Source organism: Amaranthus tricolor, chromosome 16, assembly GCF_026212465.1.
Source record: "Amaranthus tricolor cultivar Red isolate AtriRed21 chromosome 16, ASM2621246v1, whole genome shotgun sequence".
NCBI lineage: Eukaryota > Viridiplantae > Streptophyta > Magnoliopsida > Caryophyllales > Amaranthaceae > Amaranthus > Amaranthus tricolor.
The window spans coordinates 92,875-115,162 of NC_080062.1; the positions used below are offsets into that span (position 1 = coordinate 92,875).

Sequence of the window (22,288 nt, forward strand, 5' to 3'; positions counted from 1 at the left end):
ATATTGTAAGTAGGCATTAAAAAAATAGTAAGTAGGCTAGTAAGTTAAGTTTCTCAATAGTCATTAAGAATATTATAAGTAGACATTTTAAGTACTTTTTCGGTGGACATTAAATTTTTAACTTATTGTTACTGTAACGTTGTGTATTCCGAACTTATACATAGTCTTAAACTTGCTGGCATCAATGAGAAATATGACTTCGCCTGCTTGTAGAGGACAATCCATTATCGTACTGTTTTATTTTAATTTAAATACAATACAAACTTTTTACGGGAAGGAAAATAAAATATTTAAATTTGTCGGTCTGAAAATTGTTTGTTTACTCTAAATGAGTTAGGATTCTCTCTATTACTTAAAATGTAATGGAGTGTATATTATTCATTCTAATGGCTATAATTGCTTGATGGAGTTTTAATAAGGCAAACTTTGATATTTAATGGAGTTTTAATAAGAGTGACTTTGATATTTTATTTTTTATTTTAAAATAGGTGTCAAAATTCTAACATGGATAATAAAAAAAAAGTAATAAAGAAGATCCTAATACACTCTAAACACAAGATAATTGCACGCCATTCAAAGACACGAACAAAATAATATAATATGTCCCATGTGATTTTATAAATTCATCAACTACAATAAGGATGTTAATTAAATAAACTATAAGAAACTTTTTTATCAAAGAGGATCCACTCAACCTAATTTATTAATCAAATTAGTAATATAATATGTCCATTGATTCCAAAATCTCCTAAAATATAGATGAATACTTCTAATATGCAATATTAACACATAGAAACAAGAGAGAAAAATATATTTAAAGGCAAAAAGGCACTTTGTTTGAGCTTTCTCGCATAGTTGAATGGAATCAAAGTGGGGACTTAACTTTTTTTTATTTTCAAAAAAAAAAAAAAAAAAGAAGCCACTAAAATAATTTAATGTTTTGTGTTTAACCTTGTTCATAAGTCACAATCAGATCCTTCTCAGCAATTCCCTACCACATCCACATTCACATTCACATTCACATTCACTACTACTCACTCACTCCGTTTTATATTCTATTCAAATCACAATATTTTCTTTTAAAATATTAGATCTATTTGCACTATAATTCATTTTATGTAAATAGTACTCCCTTTATTTTATATTCAAATGGAGTAGTATAATAGTTACAACTCAAAATCATTAAAAAGTACTTTTTATTATTTTATAGGAAAAATTATCGTAAATAATACAACATTTTGTTAATATCCCTATAATAATATCAACTATTGATTAACCATGAATAATACGAACTTAAAGGGGTGTTTTACTAGAAAATCCTTAACATGTTAAAATCAAACTAAAGTTGGTATTATTCTAAAAAAATACCCCATAAGTTGGTATTATTCATGGTTAATCAATAGTTGATATTATTCATGATTAATCAATAGTTGATAATATTGTAAGAAAATTAACAAAAAATTGTATTATTTACGGTAATTTTTCCTATTTTATATTGTTTATTACACTTTGACAAAAACTATGAAAGCTTTTAGGTGAAATGTTACAAAACAAAAGGAGTAACAATTTACGATTAGCATGTGTATGATTTTATTCCAGGAGTACTACAACAAAACAACTAGTAAGTAGTAATAAATACTACAATAATGGTTTTTACCAATGTAACATTGACATTAATAATTTATTGATCAAAAACAAAAAAATGTTATACTATATACAAAAAGATTCTTTTAGAATTACAATAAAAAAAAATAAAAAATAAAAAGGGATTAGTGAAGTTAAGTAAGTACATAAAATTAGGAATAGGAAGTAATGATCCACATGACATAAAGAAGAGTCTCCAGAAGTATCATCTATTGAACCTGTGAGGAACTCTAGGAGTTGGAGCACCAACATCTCGACCAGTTTTGATCAACTCTAAACGACCAGAAATGATCTTATCATTAAACAGCCTGTTCTGTGGATTCTCAGCATAGCAAACGAAGTAACAGCTCACACAAGCATGAGGCAAAGCCATTGCTATCCTTGTCTGAATTAATTTAACCCATTTAATATTATTAATATATACTCCACTTAACATTAAGGGATTCAATCATTAAATTGGTCCATTATAGGATTATTATATTATATTACATAAAAAGTATACTTCAACAAAAAAGAGACATTATGTAATAATGCTACTTGGTTGTTGGTTGAACTTTTTTCATTCAAGTATTGAAGTTTCTCAATATTTAGAGTGGTTGATTATAGAAATGCCCTTTATAAGATTTATTAATTTCTTCAAAAATATAATTAATGTAAACAAATTCATAGTTTATAACTTTATTTTTGCTATAAACGGATTTAGTAGGAGATTTTTAGATATTTTGGACTGTGAAAGAAAATAGAGATTTAAACTTTTTTTTTTTTTAATTTTTTTTTTAATCATGAAATGAGTGTGATTCCCTAGTTCTATGTATATAGTAGCCTAGTAGGATATGAGTGTGACTACTTGATGGGGTGCATGAATTAGAAAGTAGAAGCATTAATAAAGTACTAGGAGTATTATCAATGAAAATGGTAGTATTTTATGATAAAAAGTGGTAGGCAGAAAAGAGTACCAACCATGAGGTAACCAACATAAAAGGCCAAGAGAGAAAGGGTGGCTGTGTAGGCTTGGTGCACAACATGAGTCCAGGGCGCCACCATTATCACGCAAACCGAGCCACTGCATACTCCGGCAAGGAAGCAAACCGCCGAGATTATGTCTGAATCAACTATTGCTTCCATTTCTTGCTGCTCAAATAGTGCCCATGTATCTATTGATGACTTTGTAAAGTTTTTCCCATAAGCAGCTATCTACCAAAGGATTAGTAATGTACAATTCTACATGTCAGTCTATACTCAATTTGACTAAACTTCCATTGAGACAACTATAGTTTTTAATAAAGTCACTATCTTTAATATCAATTCAATAGCGACTAATTGTTTTATTTGAACAAATCAAACTACTTAAATCTAGAACATCTAGAATGAACTATCTTATTAAGCAACATCTAAATAAAATCAGTGGAGTGCTCGACTTGAACATGTCAATAAAGAAAACCTCTTTCTAAAATTTTGCTTGTGAATCGATCACAATGATAAATTTGGGATTACCCGTTTTGTTACATTTGCTATCTCATTTAAAGCCTAAGAAAGCTCTAATTAATTGTTCGCAAACATAGTATAGATTAAGCAATTTGGTAGTGCTAAATGTTTCATCAGTGTCACATTATTCTCAATTTTATCAGGAATCGCGAATAAAAAAAAGCAAAGTATGATCATTTCAAAATGAACAGCAACTAGCTGGTGAATTATTTTATTCTGTGTCCAACCAATACGTATCAAACTCAAATAAAAATTAGGCAACTTTAAAAACAAAAAAGAGCTAGATAGGGAAATAACCTGAACATAAGCCCAACCATTGCCATATCTAAAGATAGAGTTCATGATGTTCAAGCAACAATGAGCACAAGAAAACATGAATTCATCTTCACCCTCAACCAGATTCAACCCACGAGAGATGATCCTCAAGGCTTCGATTGTAGGCACGAAAAGTGAACCAAGACAAGCACTTCCAAGGTTCCTAGTAAGTGCTCTTTGGAAGCAAACACTAGTGCTAGATTGGATTCCTCTAAGATAATATAGAGCAATTACTCTACTCGCTGTTAAATTAGCTACATTTCTCATAACTTCAGTAGTCCAAGCTAAGCTCAAAACAAGTCCAATAATAACCAATGGTGGAAAGTAGAAATTTAGAGCTCCAATCACAGCCAAAATCCAAAGAGACATCCAAATGAACCCAGCAATGAGCATATAGTATGTAGGATGGTTCAAGTCAGGAAATTTCGATACTGGTTCGAGCGATTTCATCAAAATTTTGGTACAAAAATTTGTTCTTTGGGTAACCCAACAAGAATATAAACCATTCCCAATAGCAAATGCAATAAGAGCAACTCCACATGCATCAGTAGTTGGTTTTTGAAAGCAAATTAACATAATCCCAGCTGCTAATGACATAACAAAACTACCCCATAATATGAAATAAACCATAAATTTAGGCCAAACCCTAACAGCTTTCTGCCATGAAAATGCTAAAACTATACTCAGAAAAGAAGAAGCTTCAACTTGAGGTAAATAATGCTTCAATATATCTTGTTCTTTTCTCCAAAATTTTCCTCCTCTTACAAATCCTTCAATTGCTTTGTATATCAAAAAACCCACCAAACCAATTGCTGCCACCATATGCAATATAAACAGAATTAAAGAAATCTTGTTTGTATATCCTCTTGAATTCAGTGAAAACACTGATTGCTGTCAATTATCCACCAAAAAAATTCATAAAAAAAAATGAAAAACAATGAAGGATTCATAAAAATTATAAAAATATACCTGAGGAATTGGTGTAGTTGTCGGAATGAATCTGGATTGAGAAGGAGGAGGAGGATGAACATGGGGAGGAGGAGGAGGAGGATGAACATGAGGAGGAGGAGAAGGAGGATGAACATGAGGCCGAGGCGGCCGAACAGGAGGAGGAGGAGGAGGATGTTGGGAATATGCAGGAGGAGGAGCTGGAGTAGTTAATCTTGAATTCACAATTCTTAAAGGATTAGTAGGATTTAATGTTCTTAACATTGAAGCATTAAAATTAGTTTGTGGGTTTGTACCAAATATTTTTCCTTCACCCTCCATTTCACCTTTCTCCATATCTTTTCCTTCAAAATTCCCTGTTTCTTCTTCCTCCTCTGTTTTTCTTCCCTGTTCTTTCCCATTTTCTCTTTCCTGCACAAAAAAAAAAAAAATAAAAGTTTTGACAAACAGAACTAACAAACTGATAAAATACAGCAAAAGGATTAAAACTTTACAAAAATTATCAAAAGAATTGAGCAAAATTGAATGCAATAAATGTAGATTACAGGTTGAAATGCTCCCATGGATGCCTTAGATTGAGTGATAAAGTCAGCAACAGCTGATGATGAAAAAGTTGATGTCCTGGAATGTTGAATTTAAGAAAGAGGAAAAAAAAAAAGAAGAGAGTCGTTATACGTTTTTTTTTAAGTCTTTTTTGATATCAAATTCATGGTTTTATTTTATTTTATTGTTTATTCAATTTTGTTTACTTTCTTGTACTCTCTTCGTTCTATTGAATTTATAATATTTTTTTATTTTAATTCGTCCTATTTAATTTGTATTATTTTTATTTTTGCATAATGACCCATTACTTTCTTTTAAACTCATCTATATATTTCAAGTTTCTTTTAATTTTATTCACATAATTTATTGTCTCTCAACATTTATTATCACTTTTTAAAATTTTACTCACTTTCTCTTTGGTGTAAATTATAAAGAAGTGATGAGTAATGTCAATCTAGAAAATGTGAATATCATTGTTACTGAAAGTAATACAGTGATACAAAAATTGGTTACAATGTGAGGAAGAGAGGAAAAGAATGTAAGACACCTCTGGGAGTCTGGGTGGGCGTTTCACGTTTGCCTGTTTTGGAGCATTTTTGTTTTATTTTCTCCACTCTCCTTGTATGGCGCGTTGAGGTAAAATCTACACTTATTAAATTACTCATAAATTGTAAGTATTATTTTATTCCATGTCCATGTGGTTGACTATTTTAAATGGTTTCTTGACTTGTGCTTGGTTTCTCAATTTTCAACAATTTTAATTAAATATTAGGAGTATATACAAATTTAAATACACATAGGCTTGTATCTTTATTGATTGGACAATTTATCACCATCACTAATTTATAAACTTGCTTTTCGAGACCATAAAAATAGGCATGCATAAGGATATTACTGCCTTTGTTTTATAATATTAGTCACATTTAATTTTTTTTACACAATTTTTTTTAGTATAATTCAACCTTTAATATCCATAAGTATACATTATTAAATTCTATATATTGAAACTAATCTAATAAATCTCATATTAAAAAATTTTAACTTTTTGATATCCATGAGAAGTTGCATTTAAAATCTCTATTTCCATGTAAAGTTATTTAAATATAATCAACAATATACTTTTTCCGTTTTAAAATACTTATACCATTTGACTTTTTATTAAATTTAATTGTTGTGTATTTACGCAGTTTAATAAATTATAAAAAATTATAAAAATTTGCATTGAAACAAATCAATTAAGATTCTATTTGACTATATTTTAAATTATAAATTAAAAACTAATTATAAATTAAAAATAATATATAAATAATATATAATCTTATAATATTACAAATAATATGAAACAGAAAGAGTACCACAGAAAAATACAACTTAAACGTTATCATACAATTACTAGAAAAGAGTAGGAAAAAAAAAGGAAAAGAAAAAAGAAGTGGTGGATGTTTAATTGTTTAGAGAAAGATGAGGACGTTGCAGAAAGAAGATTCATAAAAATATGCGCGTGTTAATCATTTGGATATTGGATGGCCTTACTTTAGTTTAGACTTTGGAGAAAGATTCGGTGCATCGTGGCTATATATAATTGGGTGCACTTTCAATCGATGATTAGATTGGACGGCTAGGATTTAACAAGGAAAAAGAGTCAAGCTCTCACATCTATTACGTCTACCATAAAAGGTGTAGAAGTTAGGAGTACGTACAAACAAGTGGCGTTGGAGCCCACAATGGTTTACTCCCTCAATCCTCTTGACCGCTAAGATCGGAGACGAGTACTTATTTTAACCTCTTCATCTTGCTACACTAAATCTACTTTATTGATTTGATTTATAGTAAGCAAAAGTATATCAAAATCAAAGGTTAAGCTAATAAATTTTAGATTCAGCATAAAATATTACAATATTTCATACTACTAGCATCCGCAAGTAATTTCACTGAAATTTAACATAAAAACAAACTTGCAAATAAAGTTGTTAAAATCGAAATTCTACTTAGAATCGTTTTACAAAGGTAGAATCGAATCAGTAGAATCAAATCGTAGAATTGTACTCTACAAATAAACTTCAATATATTAAAATATATAGTATCTTATCATTATTATCCATTTTAAAAGTCTAAAATTATGAATTAAAGTTTCTTTGACTTTATTTTTAATGTAAAGAAAACTTTTTGATAATTAGTTTAAATCTTCAAACTGATTAAGAAATTTATTTTTTTAAAAGTTTTCATGACGACACATTTGAAATTTATTTATATAAGTGAAAGAGATTAGTGAAAGATGGTACAGAGGAAAAATTAATAATAATTAATACTAAATTAGCAGAATCAGATCATTAAATCGTAGAATCGTCTTATGATTCTACATCTTAAAATTTTATTCCATTTATAATCGTAAGATTCTACAACTTTAAGATTCTACCTACGATTCAAATCGCTCACTTGTTTTTAGATCATAAAATCATAGATTAAAATCGCGATTTTAACAACAATGCTTGCAAAGAGACTGCACTAGAAATCAAACCTTAAACCTTTCTTAAATATAAAGAGCACAAAAATGACCGACGAAGCTATTATTTTCTTTGTAATATTATTGGATTCACTATTGTATAACCTTTCAAACCTACTGGACTGATATATTTATATTTATCTTTTAAAAGAGATTAAATTGCAAACATTATTTTTTTATATATATATATATGTAGGATTTTTAAAATATTGTTATTATATTATTTTGTGTCGATTGTGCCGACATTAAATTTGAGTCTAAGGTCCGCCACTGCATAAAATGAATTTTGACAAGTTTGGATGTATGCAAATACGTAACCATACTCTTGTTAGACATGTTTTAAATTAACTTTTTGTAGCAAACATTACTTATAAGTTCATAAAAAATTAATACAACTTCCAAGCAATACAAAACTAAATAATGCAAACAAAAATATAATATTTGAAATCCATAGAGCCGAAAGAGTGAGTATTTAATAAAGGTTTATATTTAATCTAAATTCTTGTGATAGACGGTCTCTTTGAAAAACCATTGCTAATTAAGCTGGCCTAAAAAAGAAAATATAGAATAGGGATCTCGATAGACATTAAAAATATTGTAAATAGATACTTAGAATATTATAAGTACTAAAGTACTTACTCAGTGGTCATTGGTTATATTATAAGTAGGAATCAAAGATATTGATTATATTATAAGTAGAAATTAAAGATATTGTAAGTAGACATTAAGGATATGGTAGGTAGTTTTTAAGGATATGATAAGTAGATATTAAGATAATGTCAGTAGGCATTAAGAATACAGTAAGTGTACATTAAGTTTTAATGAGTTGGGCCTAAGAGACGTCTCTAAAACCTGATATTTAATTCAGCTACTTTCGTGAGAGACCGTCGCTCAAAGAGACGACCTCAAACAAGAAGCCTATATTCTTATTTTCTCTTTAATTTGTATTAATTAGGCTATTTAACCTATATATCTAATGCATCTCTCGAAGAAATCGTCTCTTACAACAAATTTTGTATTTAATTTAGAACTTCAGGTAGAACAACAGAGGAAAAATCAATGGATCATTAAAACATTTTTTTTATATCATTATAATAATTACTTTAATTGTGAAAATGACAGAAAAATAGATAACTGACAAGACTAAAACAGAACACAACTTCTTATATGAGACGCTCTCACCGTGAGTAGTGCCTCATACTTGCATAAATAGCCCAATAATAGAAACTTTTAGTATAATAGACCTTTTATATGAACTCGTCTCAAGGTGAGATGACCTCATACAAGAGGGGGCTGCAGAACACAAAAAGACAGAAAAAGATGTTAGGTTTGCACTAATGGCAAATCTTTCTAAACATTTGCGGTTTGTGTTGAGGCCCAAGTTGGAGCCCAGTAAGTAGATGATAAAATTGCAAGTGTGCATGGGAAGCAGGAAGTAGATAAGAAAAACAAAAACATCAACTCTAATGAATATTGATAATTAAAAAAAATCAGATTAAGTGACTTGGAAACACAATGCAAAATTTAGAAACAGTTTGAAACCTCAAAATTATCAACGACAATGATAATGAATCATTGAATCTTGCAGGAGATTTTGTGGCACACCAGTGAAATCAAGGCTACTAGCAAGCATGAGTTGTATGATCTTTTTCCAAAACTTCATTTATATACCATATGATTATGATGATCATTAGACCTCATTTTGTTTCATGCATCATTATCATTATCATGGCTAACCTTTCTGTGCTCCACCTGATGATTCTTTAGATGTCTTAACAATGCTCAGGTGTCCACCATCCTTGCAAGCTACTGTGGCTGCTTTCACCTCATTGCAATAGTTTATGAACTTACTTACCTCCTACTTATCCAAAAACAAAAGAGACGTGATGTCAGTTGAGTAAATGTAATAGAAAAGGCAATTCCAATGAAAGAAATTACAGATTTACTTCAACATCTAGATTCTAAAAGCTCTTTATAATTCTTTTCATGGAAATTTCAGAATGCACCTACTTTTTACAGTTTACACTTTACACAATGGACTTCAAATGAAAAATACCAAGTATTAAAATGAATGGATTAAATCCTCTGAATATTCTTAATACAAGATGAATGCAAGAACATTAGTGGAAAAATTGACAGGCAGTCCCTTTGTTCGACATAGAATTTATCGTCAAACATGGCATGAAAGTAGGCATCATAGTGAAATTGTAAACATACAAAGTTTGTATTACACAAATTATGAGGAGCCGGTTCTCAAGACTTAAAAAAAAAGAGGCATATGACAGCTGGCAAATGATTAGTTAGAAGGGGTTACTTTTGTAATCGGTGTCTGTTAGATTCTTTATCTAAGACTTCTATATATACCATAGTATGTAAATATTTTGGGTGTGAAGAAATATAATAAAAGAAGTCAGGCAGGAGTTGCAGTACTCGAAACTGTGTCTTAGTTTCTCTTTATTCTATCTCTCTTTCTTTCTTTCTTTAAGTAAAGTCCCAACTGATCTTTATTACTCTTGGAATCAGCCAAAGAACAAGGAACAGAGGTGGGTGTGTCACAAACCCATACATTGCAAATACCCAAGGTCATTTCTACTAAGATTAGATGCAAATTTTTTGTGTGGCGAAGAGTAGCGGAAAGAGTCGATAATTACCAACAGATTCTGGAGAAGAGGGTTATAATTGTGGCTTCAAAGTTTAGGAAGTACACTTGAACATGGTGGGGTGGAGTATGGCAGAGGGCACATTTGGAGAAAAAGACATGATGCACACTTGGAGAAAAATGAAAAAGCTTTTGAAAGAAACATTCTTCCCATCCTACTACATTCGAGAAAACTTCTCTATGTTGCACCATTTAGAGCAAGGAAACAAAAGTGTGGAAGAATATGCAAGAGAATTCAAAGTTTATGCCATGAAATGTGGAGTAAATAAGGATGAAACACAAACTTTGGTGCGTTTCTCAAGTCAGTACTTGAGAGTAGGATTGCAAAAATAGTTGAATTGCATCCTTGTTCAACTTTAGAATAATTGATCATCTTGGCTCAAATAGTGGAACAACAATAACCAAAACCCCCAAACCCTTTCACCAAATACAATTCCTAAACTCAAGAAGCCTTGTCATCCATCACTAAATCAACCACTTCAAAACTGCCTAAAATCAATACCACACCAAACACACTTCCTACAAACCCACGAGCTCGAAGAAGATGTTATAGGTGCCAAGGAATAGGGCACATTGCCTTAGAATGTCCTAATATATAATTTGTTACTTTGATTGAGTTTGAACCTAGTTTAAAGGAAGATTAAGAGGCAACAATCGAAATAAAACCAATTTCAATTGTTCATCCTAATTGGTAAGAATGTATTGGAGATGAAAAAGGATGCCTAATTCAAGTCCACAAAGAGGCCATATTCTATACACAATGTGCCGTCAAAGACAAAATATGTGATGCCTAATTCAAGTCCACAAAGAGGCCATATTATATACACAATGTACCGTCAAAGGCAAAATATGTACTTTGATCATGATTGGGGGGTAATTTTGCCTATGTGGCGTCACAAATCTTAATATCTAAGATGAATCTATCCACTTCACATCATCCACACAACCATACCCTTATGTTATACAATGGCTTAACCAATGGAAAAGCCATTGGATTGGAGATGATAAAGGATGCCTAATTAAAGTCCACAAAGAGGACATATTCTATAAACAATGTATCATCAAAGACAAAATATGTACTTTGATCATGAATGGGGGGTAGTTTTGCCAATGTGGTGTCACAAATCCTAATATCTAAGATGAGTCTATCAACTTCACATCATCCACAAAGCCATACCCTTATATTATACAATGGCATAACCAATGAAAAGGTTTGCAAGTATCTCATAGAGTTTTTAGCCTTTAGTATTAGGAATTACAAGGAGGAACTATACTGGGATGTTATTCCCATAAATGCATGTCACATTTTGTTACAGAGGCTTTTGTTTTTTTTATGCGAGAAATCTATATTATGGGTTAGAAGCACATACTCTTTTACTCAAAAACCGCAATATCACCCTTACTCCTAACACAAAGCCAGAACAAAAAAAGTCAAACCAAAATCCTCTTCTCAAACAATTTTGAAGGCTAGCTTTGTTTCTAATGTTCATCAAAGCAAGAAGTTGTTCCTAGGTGTGCAATACAAGAAATGGCATGAAAGACACATGGAAAAAAAAAATGACTTGGCGCTATGGTGTTAATAACCGGGTACCGGACGTTTTGGGTATTCAGAAAGTCGGGCACCCCATTAGTCCGGTACTTGTTTTATCAATCCATGTTTCGACCCAATTTATCAGGGTCTCAAAAAAACCAAGTCAGAATAGCGGGCAGACGGTTTCATTTGTAACAATATTTTTGAATTACTTGCTAACATTTTTTTAATTTTAATGTGACACAATTTTTTTCAATATCTCAAAAATCAAATTCATATTCATGCATAGTCCTAACTCCTAACTCCTCAAATTCATTGCATTTATGTATGTCATAGTACTAATCAAAAGTTAAAAAATGGAGGTTCTGGGAACTTCTATCTCTTACTCCATAAAGTGTGTAATGTTCTACAACCAATATTGATTGTAATGTACTACTTTCTCAATGTAGTAGTACTACTGTAGCTTCTAAAGAAATTTGCACATTTATATTTCATGAGTCAGCGAATACCCGATTAAATTAATTTTGTCGCTCATGACTTGAATCAATTAAGACGGGTCAAGTAAAATGGCCTGCCAGACGGGTCGGCAGGTTGGTTTTTTGTAACATCCCTACTTCCCGCATGATCACACAAGTGTCCAAGGTGTTGTTAGATGGTATCCAAGTTCCAAGTTCGAGGGCAAGCTCTCTCTATGCGCAACGGAAGGTTAGCTATGGCAAGTTGGCAACCCACCCTCACTTTTAGATCCAAGTCCTAGATTAGTTCATGAAAACGACGATGTATTAGAGTTCGAACAATGTGTTTCAAACTCCAATATTACCAAGATCGAGTGTATGAAGTTTTAGTGACAAACAAATTACGCTATCAATGATATCGATGTTTGTAGGAGAAAATAAAGCAATAAAATGACACAAAGATTTAATGAGGTTCACCAATGTATGGCTACGTCCTCCGGTGTGTAGTATCTCTTATATTATCAAAAGGAGTTCAAAGAACTCTCAAATATGGAGAATTACAATAGAGAAGAGATATAGGCTAGTGTATGGCTTGGGGTGTATTTGTGAATTATTACAATGTGAATGAGAGCTCTCTATTTATAGGAGAGATCTCACTAAGTAACATTAAATACATTAAAACTATGAATAAATGATAATGAAACATCCCAAGTATATGAAGAGTCAAAAACAGCATCCTAGGAGCATCAAGAGTTAAACCTTTGCACTTCTTCATTAAGTCCCATAACTCCCATGAATAACTCATACTTCATTACCTCATCAATCCATACTTTTAATCACCATCATAAATCACAATCATCAAGACTCAACTTAATACACCCATTCATGACAAACTTATGGGATTTCATCCCAAGAGTCACTACATGAATGCACACACCAAATGTGCACTCAAGTCACACCATTCATAACAGTTCATCTTCAAGAAGACAATCTCTTTGAGCTTTTGCAAGCTGCGATTTTCATGATTCTATTATGTTGTTTTTACATTTTTACAAAGACAATTACATAGCTTGTTAATGTTGTTAGAGTGTTGTTGTTTAAGTGTGTTAATGCATGTTGTAATGTTTAAGAACTTTAGCTTATTAGTTGTAGGAATTAAAGTAATTAGTATAAGTTGTATAAATCAGGTAACAACATTGGGACTTATCAAGCACAAGCTATGAGGGAATCATCAAACAGACGTTCAAAGAAATTACAACTTTGGGATCCTTTTCCCTCCATTAAAAGAAACTTAAATTTTAGATGTAAAATGAGCTATATTCTTATGTGGGGAAGTTCAGATAGTTTAGAAATTATTTACAAAATGGGTAGAAGTTAATTTGCATGGTGAGGAAGTTACGGCTATGTAGTTAACATAAGTATTCATATAACTTCCTTTATGGTTTTCCCTCTCAGATTAGCTTAGGATTTTCACGTGCTAAGATTCTAAATTTTAGATGCACAAATTCCCTTCTAAAAGTAGTTGAACTGTAAAGGGAATGTACATAGCTCCTCAAATGCAAAATGTGTGAATGGAGTTATCCTTAATAACTTCTCCTTGCATAACACGTCAATTAAGGGAATAACAACTTCTGATTTTAATCTTAAGTACTGAGCTTTTACTTCTATGTATATGTAGTGTTGTAAGTCATTTTTTGTTGAGAAGAACACTTGCTCGAAAAATGTCTTGCCTTAAGGTTTTGGATTAGCTAAAAAAAGATCACTTTGCTTAGTAAACTTCCAATCCACTTGTGATCTTAGAGGCCTATGTTTTATCCTTGTGGTATGGCTATAACATTGGTAACAAAAAGTTTGCAAAATTATCCTATCTCTTACATTTTCAAATCGCTGATGCTTACCTATGTTTGTTCGCGCCTTTGCGGTGTAACTGTATTGCTAACATTAATTTTTTTTTCTTAACCCCTTTTAACATATTTTAAAACAAACATTTCTATTTCCTTATAATTTTGTCCAATTGTCCCAAAACCATACCTATTCATATCATAACTAGTTTGCTTAAATCATCATAAAACTCATAAATACTTTTGGCCTATGTTCAAACATTCATCATCAATTCAGTTGCTTAGGTTTAAGACAACAATTCATTCTCAAAAGGGCCTTAGAAACCAAATAAAATAACCTCTTTATTCCTTTATTCCATTGGATATCAACTTTCCATTTCATCACCTTTGTCTTGTATGTAACCTTTAAAAGTAAGCTTCCATACAACACAGAGGGAGCATATCTAAATACTAGGTCTACAAGTACCATGTGATCCATTACTAAGTAGGGGCTTCAAGGATTAGACAGCTAATTGATATGAAACAAAGTAATTCAAGGCTCCAAAGAGTAGAAGAGAGAAATAGCTCATAATAAATCAGTAAAATGGCCACAAAAGTGGTGCAAATTTCCAATTATAATCCCATAAAAATCAATATGGCATCGTGAAATGGTTAATATTACAGCATTGACATCATCCTGTAATTTGAAAGAAACAAATTGGTGTTCCAACAAACTCATATTTAAACACAAAACTTGAAAAAGCCCTCTCAATGACTTTTGTTAATTCCATTGAAGCGTCTGTTAATCATCAAGAGTAAGTTAGCTCCATCTAATAATAAAAATAAAATATCATTAACTCCTATACCAAGATATAAATTACTCATTGACAAATTAAGGCCTTACAACATAAACCAGGCAAGATTGCTTACATCCCACCTATGTAAGAGCCGCTTGGTATTAAGATAATGGAATGTCATTTGAATTCACATCCTAAGGCTTCCGTGAACAAAGTCTTACAAATTACAAACATCTTGCAATTGACTATCTACTATCATCACTTGTACTACCAAACTTCTCCAAGGATGAGAAATCCTAAGCCACATCATGGTACCAAAAGCCCAAGAGACTAGAAAGCCTCTCTCGGATCAATCTTCTATAACTTCAACGTTTAGCTTTTTCCCTCCCCATGCAAACAACTCCGCCACTTAGTTTCTAGTAAATAAACTCATAAAACCAATCTACTTTCATTTGGTATTTCGGAATCAAACCCCATGAGGATATTATCAGAAACTTCAACTGAATTTCCAACTAATGGTCAAGTGTCCAACTATTACAAATTTACAACTCGATCATCATTGAGTAAGGTCATAAAGTCACTTCATCCAAAAATGTTTAATCATCTCATAACCAGGGAACCAATGTATCAAAAATGACCAAAAATTGATCATTAATATAAAAATTTAGATAATATTATTCCATAAATCAATATGATATAAATAATATTTTAAATGGGTCAACATGATATAAATTGACTATATATATGGCAGAGTATAATAAACAATAATCCGCGGATTATAATATGGTGAAGTATGATATAGATTTACAATAAATGTCGCCGAGTATAATAATGACTCAATTAAAATTAAACCTTCAGAAAAAACAAAATAAAACCGTAGTAAAGTATAAAACAATACCCGATTATCATCCATATCCTTAGAGATTTTAGATGGTTTAATTACCCTCTTTCCTGCAATTCATTAACATACTTTACCATTAAAACCAGAGGTTTAGAAACAAATGAAGAAGAAAGTAGTTTCAACGGCAAGGGGCTACCTTTGCGAATTTGAGAAGCTTTTCCATGGCGATTAGGAGGTATACTCTTCTTCTTCTGTTGTCCTTTGAACAATTTAGCCTTCTGCGTCATGTCCAGTGTTTGACGACAGAAACCCTAATCAAGAATTCTAATTCCTAGGGTTTTGCGAAGTACCAGTCCAGTAAAAATACTTTTGGTTTGTTGTTACGGAAAAGACGAGGTTGGGAAAATTTGAATAAAATAAGATGTTTTAACAATTTAATTCTAAAAATAAGTTTCGTGAAAACTTAATTTTCAAAATAAGCGTCTGTACATCTAAATCTAGCTTTAGAGTAAATCGCTGTTACTAACTGCGAAAGACAAAAATAAATAAATAAATAAATAAATAAATAAAAGCCATAAATCACTGTTACTAACAGCGACTTAGGGAGTTGACCAGTCAACTCCTTAAGTCGCTGTTAGTAACAACGACTTTAAAGTTAATTTGTCAACTCCTTAATCTCGTAGGTTGGAATGAGGAAGTAACTGAAAACCGCATTAAGTCGCTGTTACTAACAGCAACTTAAAAAAAAAATTTTTTTTTTAAGTCTCTGTTAGTAACAACGACTTACTCTAAGACTAGATTTGAATATACGGCCGCTTATTTTGGGAATTAAGTTTTCACAAAGCTTATTTTTGAAATTAAATTGTTAAAATATCTTATTTTATTCAAATTTTCCAAGGTGAGGCTGAGAAGTGAATTAATTATTGGGTTGCCCGGTTGCTCGAATTTTGGCCCAAATAAATCCTTTCTACGAACGTTCTGCCTTCTAAAACATCATGCAACACTTTGACCATAATAACAATATTCCATAAATGATCCAACATATAATTTCCAAAATTTATTAGTCAAAATTGACAACTTCTTACTCCTTAATCCTCACCCCTCCTATATTAATATTATTTGCTATTTTAATATATGTTATAATTTAAAATAGGTATTGAAAACTAAATGAAGAAAAAAGCAAAAAAAAAATATATTTATTCACCTTATGAAAATGTACCAGCCCTAATATATGGGAAGAGAAGACAAGAAAATGAATTAAGAAAGCTTAGGTGACATAATAATAACAAACCAGTAAGATGAACTGTACAAATGAAACTATCAAACTTATTTTATAATATCATGTTTAACAATGTGTTTTAAATAAAATTTTGCATTATTTCTATTTCATTTATATATTTTGACTTTTAATTTTATTCTTTTTATATTATCTTTTTCCATTTTCATTTTATTAAAAAAACCTCATTTGTGATTTTGTGTTTGTTAGTCGTTCAAGGGATGGAGTAGTAATTCATACACAAAGATACAATCATCTCATCTCTCTGTCAGTTTCAATGTTGTCTTTCCCATTTTCTCTCTCCTCCCCTGTTACAAATAATCAGTCAAACACTCCGATCTCTGACCTTTTCATCTGTAAGAAAGCAAAGAAACGAGGAAAAAAGGGGAATTCAAATCAGAGAGAAATCATAATGAGTGGGATCTTTGCATACTTAAATTTCAATGTTAACAGAGAAAGACGTTACATTCTTGAAGTTCTCTTTAATGGTTTACGCCGTTTAGAGTACCGTGGCTAAGATTTCATCTGTAATCACTTCTTGTTTTCGGGAGAGGTTACAGTAAAGGAATACTTGCTGGTGAAATGAAACATGGTCCATTAGCTCTTCAGGTTGGTCATCGCTGTTTTAATTACCTACTGGGTAGACCATCAACTCAAAATTTGACTTATTTGTTTTTCCAAAACAAGCAACAACCAGTAATTCATGCTCGCAAAGGTCGCTTGTGTTCTAAAGGTGATGCAGCATCAGTGTGCCCAAGTGCTTCTTGCCGTGTAATTGTAATTGAAGTTCCCCAGGTATCTAAATCTGAATGATGTCTTTGGCTTGTTTGATGATCGATATACTAACATTATTCCAAGTATTGCTATCGAAAACTATATATATTAATGGCATTGAATAGTAATGGCAACTGATGAGGAATTGATAATTGAGTTTTACCAAGTAAGGACATTTACCACACATACATGAGATAAACATTGTAGCCTAGACTTCAGAACGATGTTTCTTGAACCGTTTTCATAATCTCCCGAGTCGTGACACATTTTTTGTGTTTTCCTTGCACTTGTTAGCTTATCATCTGACAGTATTGAGAGGCTTTTAATGTCGATCAACCTCCAAATCTGGGGATAAGTGTAACCACTCAGTAGATAGAAAATGTACATAAAGAACCTCCAAACTACTTGTTGCTTGAAGAGAGTTTTGTTGCTTCCAAGTGTTTCGTGTATTAGAGAATTAATCTAGAAAATTCTTAAGATAACTAGAAAAAAATATGTATACAAAATATCTATGTAAAATATCTAAGCTAGAAACATCTAGGATATATATTTAGAATATTGTATAAAAAATCTAGTTAAGAATATCTTAGGAAAAGTCTAGACTAATAATTCTTCTAAAATAGACTACCTAACTAGAAGAATATGCTAGCTAATGTCACCAACATAACCTACTATAAATAGGAGCATATACTTGCATGTAACAACTTAAGCATTACAAAAAGTCCATTGCATCATTATTGACTCCATAATACAAATTCATCAATTACAATTCCACTAAAAACCCACCGCATACCTACTCCTCAAATTTCTAACAATTGGTATCAAGAGCCAATTTAATCCAAAGCCTTCACTTTTTATCATCTATCTTCTAACCATCATATCAACATTATATTAACTCCACAATATATATATATATATATATATATATATATATATATATATATATATATATATATATATATATATGTATGTATGTATATACAATGGCCTCCTCTACAAACTCAAACACAAACACAAACATTTTTAATCCCCAAGTTAATTGAGTACCTATATTTAAGGGGAAGAAATTTGATCAATGGAGTATGCAAATGAAATCAATCTTCATCACCCAAGATATTTGGGAAATTATTGAAGATGGCTATGAGAAACCCAAAGATGCCAATGAAGAGGCTTCTTGGGATGCCTCAAAGAGAGGCCAACATAAACAAAACATAAGAAGGGATCATTATGCCCTTTCCATAATTTATCGTGGGATAGATGAAACAATACTACCTACGATCATGGCCGCTACAACGGCGAAGGAGGCGTGGAGTATCCTAGAGACAAAATATAGAGGCTCGGAAAAGGTAATATTCTTTAAACTTCAATCTTTGTGGGGTCAATTTGATAGCTTACAAATGACAGATAATGAATCAATTCAATCCTATGTTGATCGAGTCTCAAGTATTGTTAATCAAATTCGATCTAATGGAGACACATTTGACGATGTTAAAATAATTCGAAAAATACTACGAACTCTTACAAAAAAAATTCGATCACATAGTGGCTACTATAGAAGAGTCTAATAAAGTTTTAAGATTGCTCAACATGACTGAGCTAATGGGCTCTCTATTGGCTCATGAAGAAAGAATGCGTAGATTTGATGAGCAGTTGGTAGAACAAGCCTTTCAAACTAAATTAAAATTTTCTAATGGAGAAAATAAAAATGGCCATGAAAATAATTTTCAACCAAAAAAGAAAAATTTTTAATAACCGTGGTCGGGAAAGAGGAAATTATAAAAACCAAGGGAGCCGAGATAATAACTCTTTTTGCACATTGTGTAAGAAAAATGGCCATAACACAAGAGACAGTCGGTACAAATGCAAAAGATGTACACGACACTCTCATTTTGAAAAAGATTGTTATGTCCGGCAAAAAGAATAGGCCAATTTTACAAAAAATAATAACTCTAGTGATCAATTATTTTATACTTGTTTAAATGCTCAAGAAGAGCAAAATGACAGATAGTACATTGATAGTGGTTGTTCCAACCACATGACCGGAAATAAAAATTTCTTTGTCACTCTTGATGAAAATATAAAATCACAAATAACTCTTGGTGATGGGAGTAATCAGAAAGTTTTCGGAAAGGGAACAATTGTTGTTAAAACAAAAAATGGCTCCTCTAAATTCATCCCTCACGTCTTTTACGTCCCTGAGCTAGCACAAAATTTGTTAAGTGTGGGTCAGTAGTCCAAAAAGGCTATATGGTAAAATTTGATAATAATCAATGCCACATATATAATAAGAAAAAGAAGCAATTAATCACTACCACTAAAATGGGTCTAAATAAAATTTTTCCACGTAAAATGCAATTAGAGTCTAATACTGCCCTAAGTACAATGGTGAATGAATCCACATTGTGGCATTTGAGATTTGGACATTTAAATTTTGACAGTTTAAAACTGTTAAAAAATAGAGAAATGGTAATTGGGCTACCACCAATCAATAATGTAAAGAAAATTTGTGAGGGTTGTATCCATGGCAAATTGCGTAGATCATCATTCCCAACCTCATCTTGGAGGGCTAGAGCTTGTCCATGCTGATATATGGGGTCCTATTAGGAATCCGTCTCTTGGCGGAAAAAGATACTTTCTGTTGATTGTTGATGATTTTTCACACATGATGTAGGTATATTTCTTGGAGAAAAAATCAGAAGCATTATCCCACTTCATGCAATTTAAAGCCCTCACAGAAAAATAAAGTGGGCATTCAATAAAGGTTCTAAGAATCGAACGTGGGGGAGAATTCACAAGTAATGAATTCAACAAATTCTGTAAACAACACGACATCAAAACGGAGCTCACAGTCAGACGCACACCACAACAAAATGGTGTTGCAGAAAGGAGAAACAGGACAATTGCTGAAATGGTTCGGAGTATGATGCAAGGAAAAAATCGGCCTAAACATTTTTGGGCGGAAGCTGTCCACACAGCTATTTACATACTTAATAGGTCTCCCACAAAAGTGATAAGAAGCATGACGCCGTATGAAGCTTGGCACATAAGAAAGCCTAGGGTTGAGCACCTCAAAGTTTTCGGGTGCATTGCATATGCCCACGTCCCGAAGGAGAATCGGGATAAGCTAGACAGAAAAGGAGAAAAATGTATCTTCATTGGATGCAGTGACGAGTTTGAAGGATATCGTCTTTATCAGCCCGAATCCAAGGAGTTGATCATCTCCAAAGATGTCATATTCAATGAAAGAGCACAATGGCAATGGAACAAGAGCAATCCAGAAGTTCCAGTGACAGTCATTCCACCTCTAAGCCCAGACCAAGGCGAAGGTCCAAGCAGGCTAAGATCAACACCAAAAAGCCCAAGATCACCACCAAGCAGCCCTAGATCACCATCAAGCTCAAGTCCAACACCAGAATCAAGTCCAACACAAGAAGTTCGACGATCACAAAGACCCAGACGTCCTCTAGCCTACTTAGATAAATATCAGTGTAATCATGCTATCATGGCTCTCATTGCCAGCGAACCACAAGGCTTCCAAGAGGCAGCACAAGAAGAGGAACGGATTGACGCCATGAATGAAGAAATCAAGATGATCGAGAAAAACCGCACATGGGAGCTTGTTGACAAGCCTCGAGACAAAGAAATAATAGGCCTCAAATGGGTCTATAAGATCAAATACAATGAAGATGGCTCCATTCAAAAATACAAGGCTCGCCTAGTTGCAAAAGGCTATTCACAACAACCTGGAGTTGATTTCAACGAGACATATGCTCCATTTGTTCGAATGGAGACGATCAGGTCAGTCCTTGCACTCGCAGCTCAACTTAAATTACAAGTTTTTCAATTAGATGTCAAATCTGCTTTTCTTAATAGCGAGTTAAAAGAAGAAGTATATGTTGAGCAACAGCAAGGATATGTAATCAGGCAAGGAAGAAAAGGCGTATCGCCTTCGAAAGGCCCTCTATGGGCTCAAGTAGGCTCCTCGTGCATGGAATAGCAATTGATGGCTATCTTATTCAAAATGGGTTTACAAAAAGCACAAGTGAGCCATCACTTCACATCAAGACACAAGAGACACATGATTTTCTCATCTTGCGCCTTTATGTAGATGATCTCATTTACATGGACACTAACTCAAAAATGATCGAAGATTTCAAGAAAGTAATGATGTCGGAATATGAGATGATCGACCTTGGAGCTATGAAATACTTCCTTGGCACGCAAGTTAAGCAAAGTCCAAGAAGAATTTTTCTCTCACAGGAGAAATATGTTGAAGATATGCTCAAAAATTTCAACATGAGCGATTGCAAGCCAATGACGACACCAATGGCTACGAATGAGAAACTTTCCAAATATGATGGAAAGGAGAAAGTAGACGCATCGCTCTATCGTAGCATGGTCGGATCTCTCATCTATCTCACAAACACAAGGCCCGACATAGTACATGCAGTCAGCATTGTCTCTAGGTTCATGAGTGAACCTAGCAAGGCACATCTTGCAACAGTAAAGAGCATTCTCAGGTATATCAAAGGAACGAAGAGCCATGGAATAATGTACGAGTCCGAAATCGAGTACAAGCTCACGGGCTACACAGACAGCGACTGGGCTGGAAGCATTGATGATCGAAGAAGTACGAGTGGATACGTGTTTCAGATAGGATCGAAGTCCATCTCCTGGTCATCAAAAAAACAGGCAAC

At 32.5% G+C, this 22,288-nt stretch overlaps 2 protein-coding genes across 3 annotated transcripts; both read right to left on the bottom strand.

Moving 5' to 3' along the window:
- Nucleotides 1-1,559: 1,559 nt before the first annotated feature.
- LOC130802135 (uncharacterized) lies at nt 1,560-5,171 on the bottom strand. Of its 2 annotated transcripts, XM_057666040.1 has the most exons (6): nt 4,938-5,171; nt 4,689-4,803; nt 4,414-4,606; nt 3,427-4,256; nt 2,605-2,838; nt 1,560-2,029 (listed from the first exon to the last, which is right to left on the bottom strand). In XM_057666040.1, the coding sequence occupies exons 2-6, from the start codon at nt 4,791-4,793 to the stop codon at nt 1,850-1,852; spliced, it is 1,542 nt and encodes a 513-aa protein (XP_057522023.1). In that variant the 5' UTR covers nt 4,794-4,803; nt 4,938-5,171; the 3' UTR covers nt 1,560-1,849. The 2 variants fall into 2 exon arrangements, with proteins under 2 accessions (XP_057522023.1, XP_057522022.1); XM_057666039.1 differs by having other exon boundaries at nt 1,564-2,029; nt 3,427-4,335; nt 4,414-4,803; nt 4,938-5,156.
- Nucleotides 5,172-8,895: 3,724 nt separating this feature from the next.
- LOC130802137 (uncharacterized) lies at nt 8,896-15,914 on the bottom strand. The gene is made up of 3 exons (XM_057666043.1): nt 15,738-15,914; nt 15,599-15,651; nt 8,896-9,296 (listed from the first exon to the last, which is right to left on the bottom strand). The coding sequence occupies exons 1-3, from the start codon at nt 15,826-15,828 to the stop codon at nt 9,171-9,173; spliced, it is 270 nt and encodes an 89-aa protein (XP_057522026.1). The 5' UTR covers nt 15,829-15,914; the 3' UTR covers nt 8,896-9,170.
- Between the last annotated feature and the right edge of the window lie 6,374 nt (nt 15,915-22,288).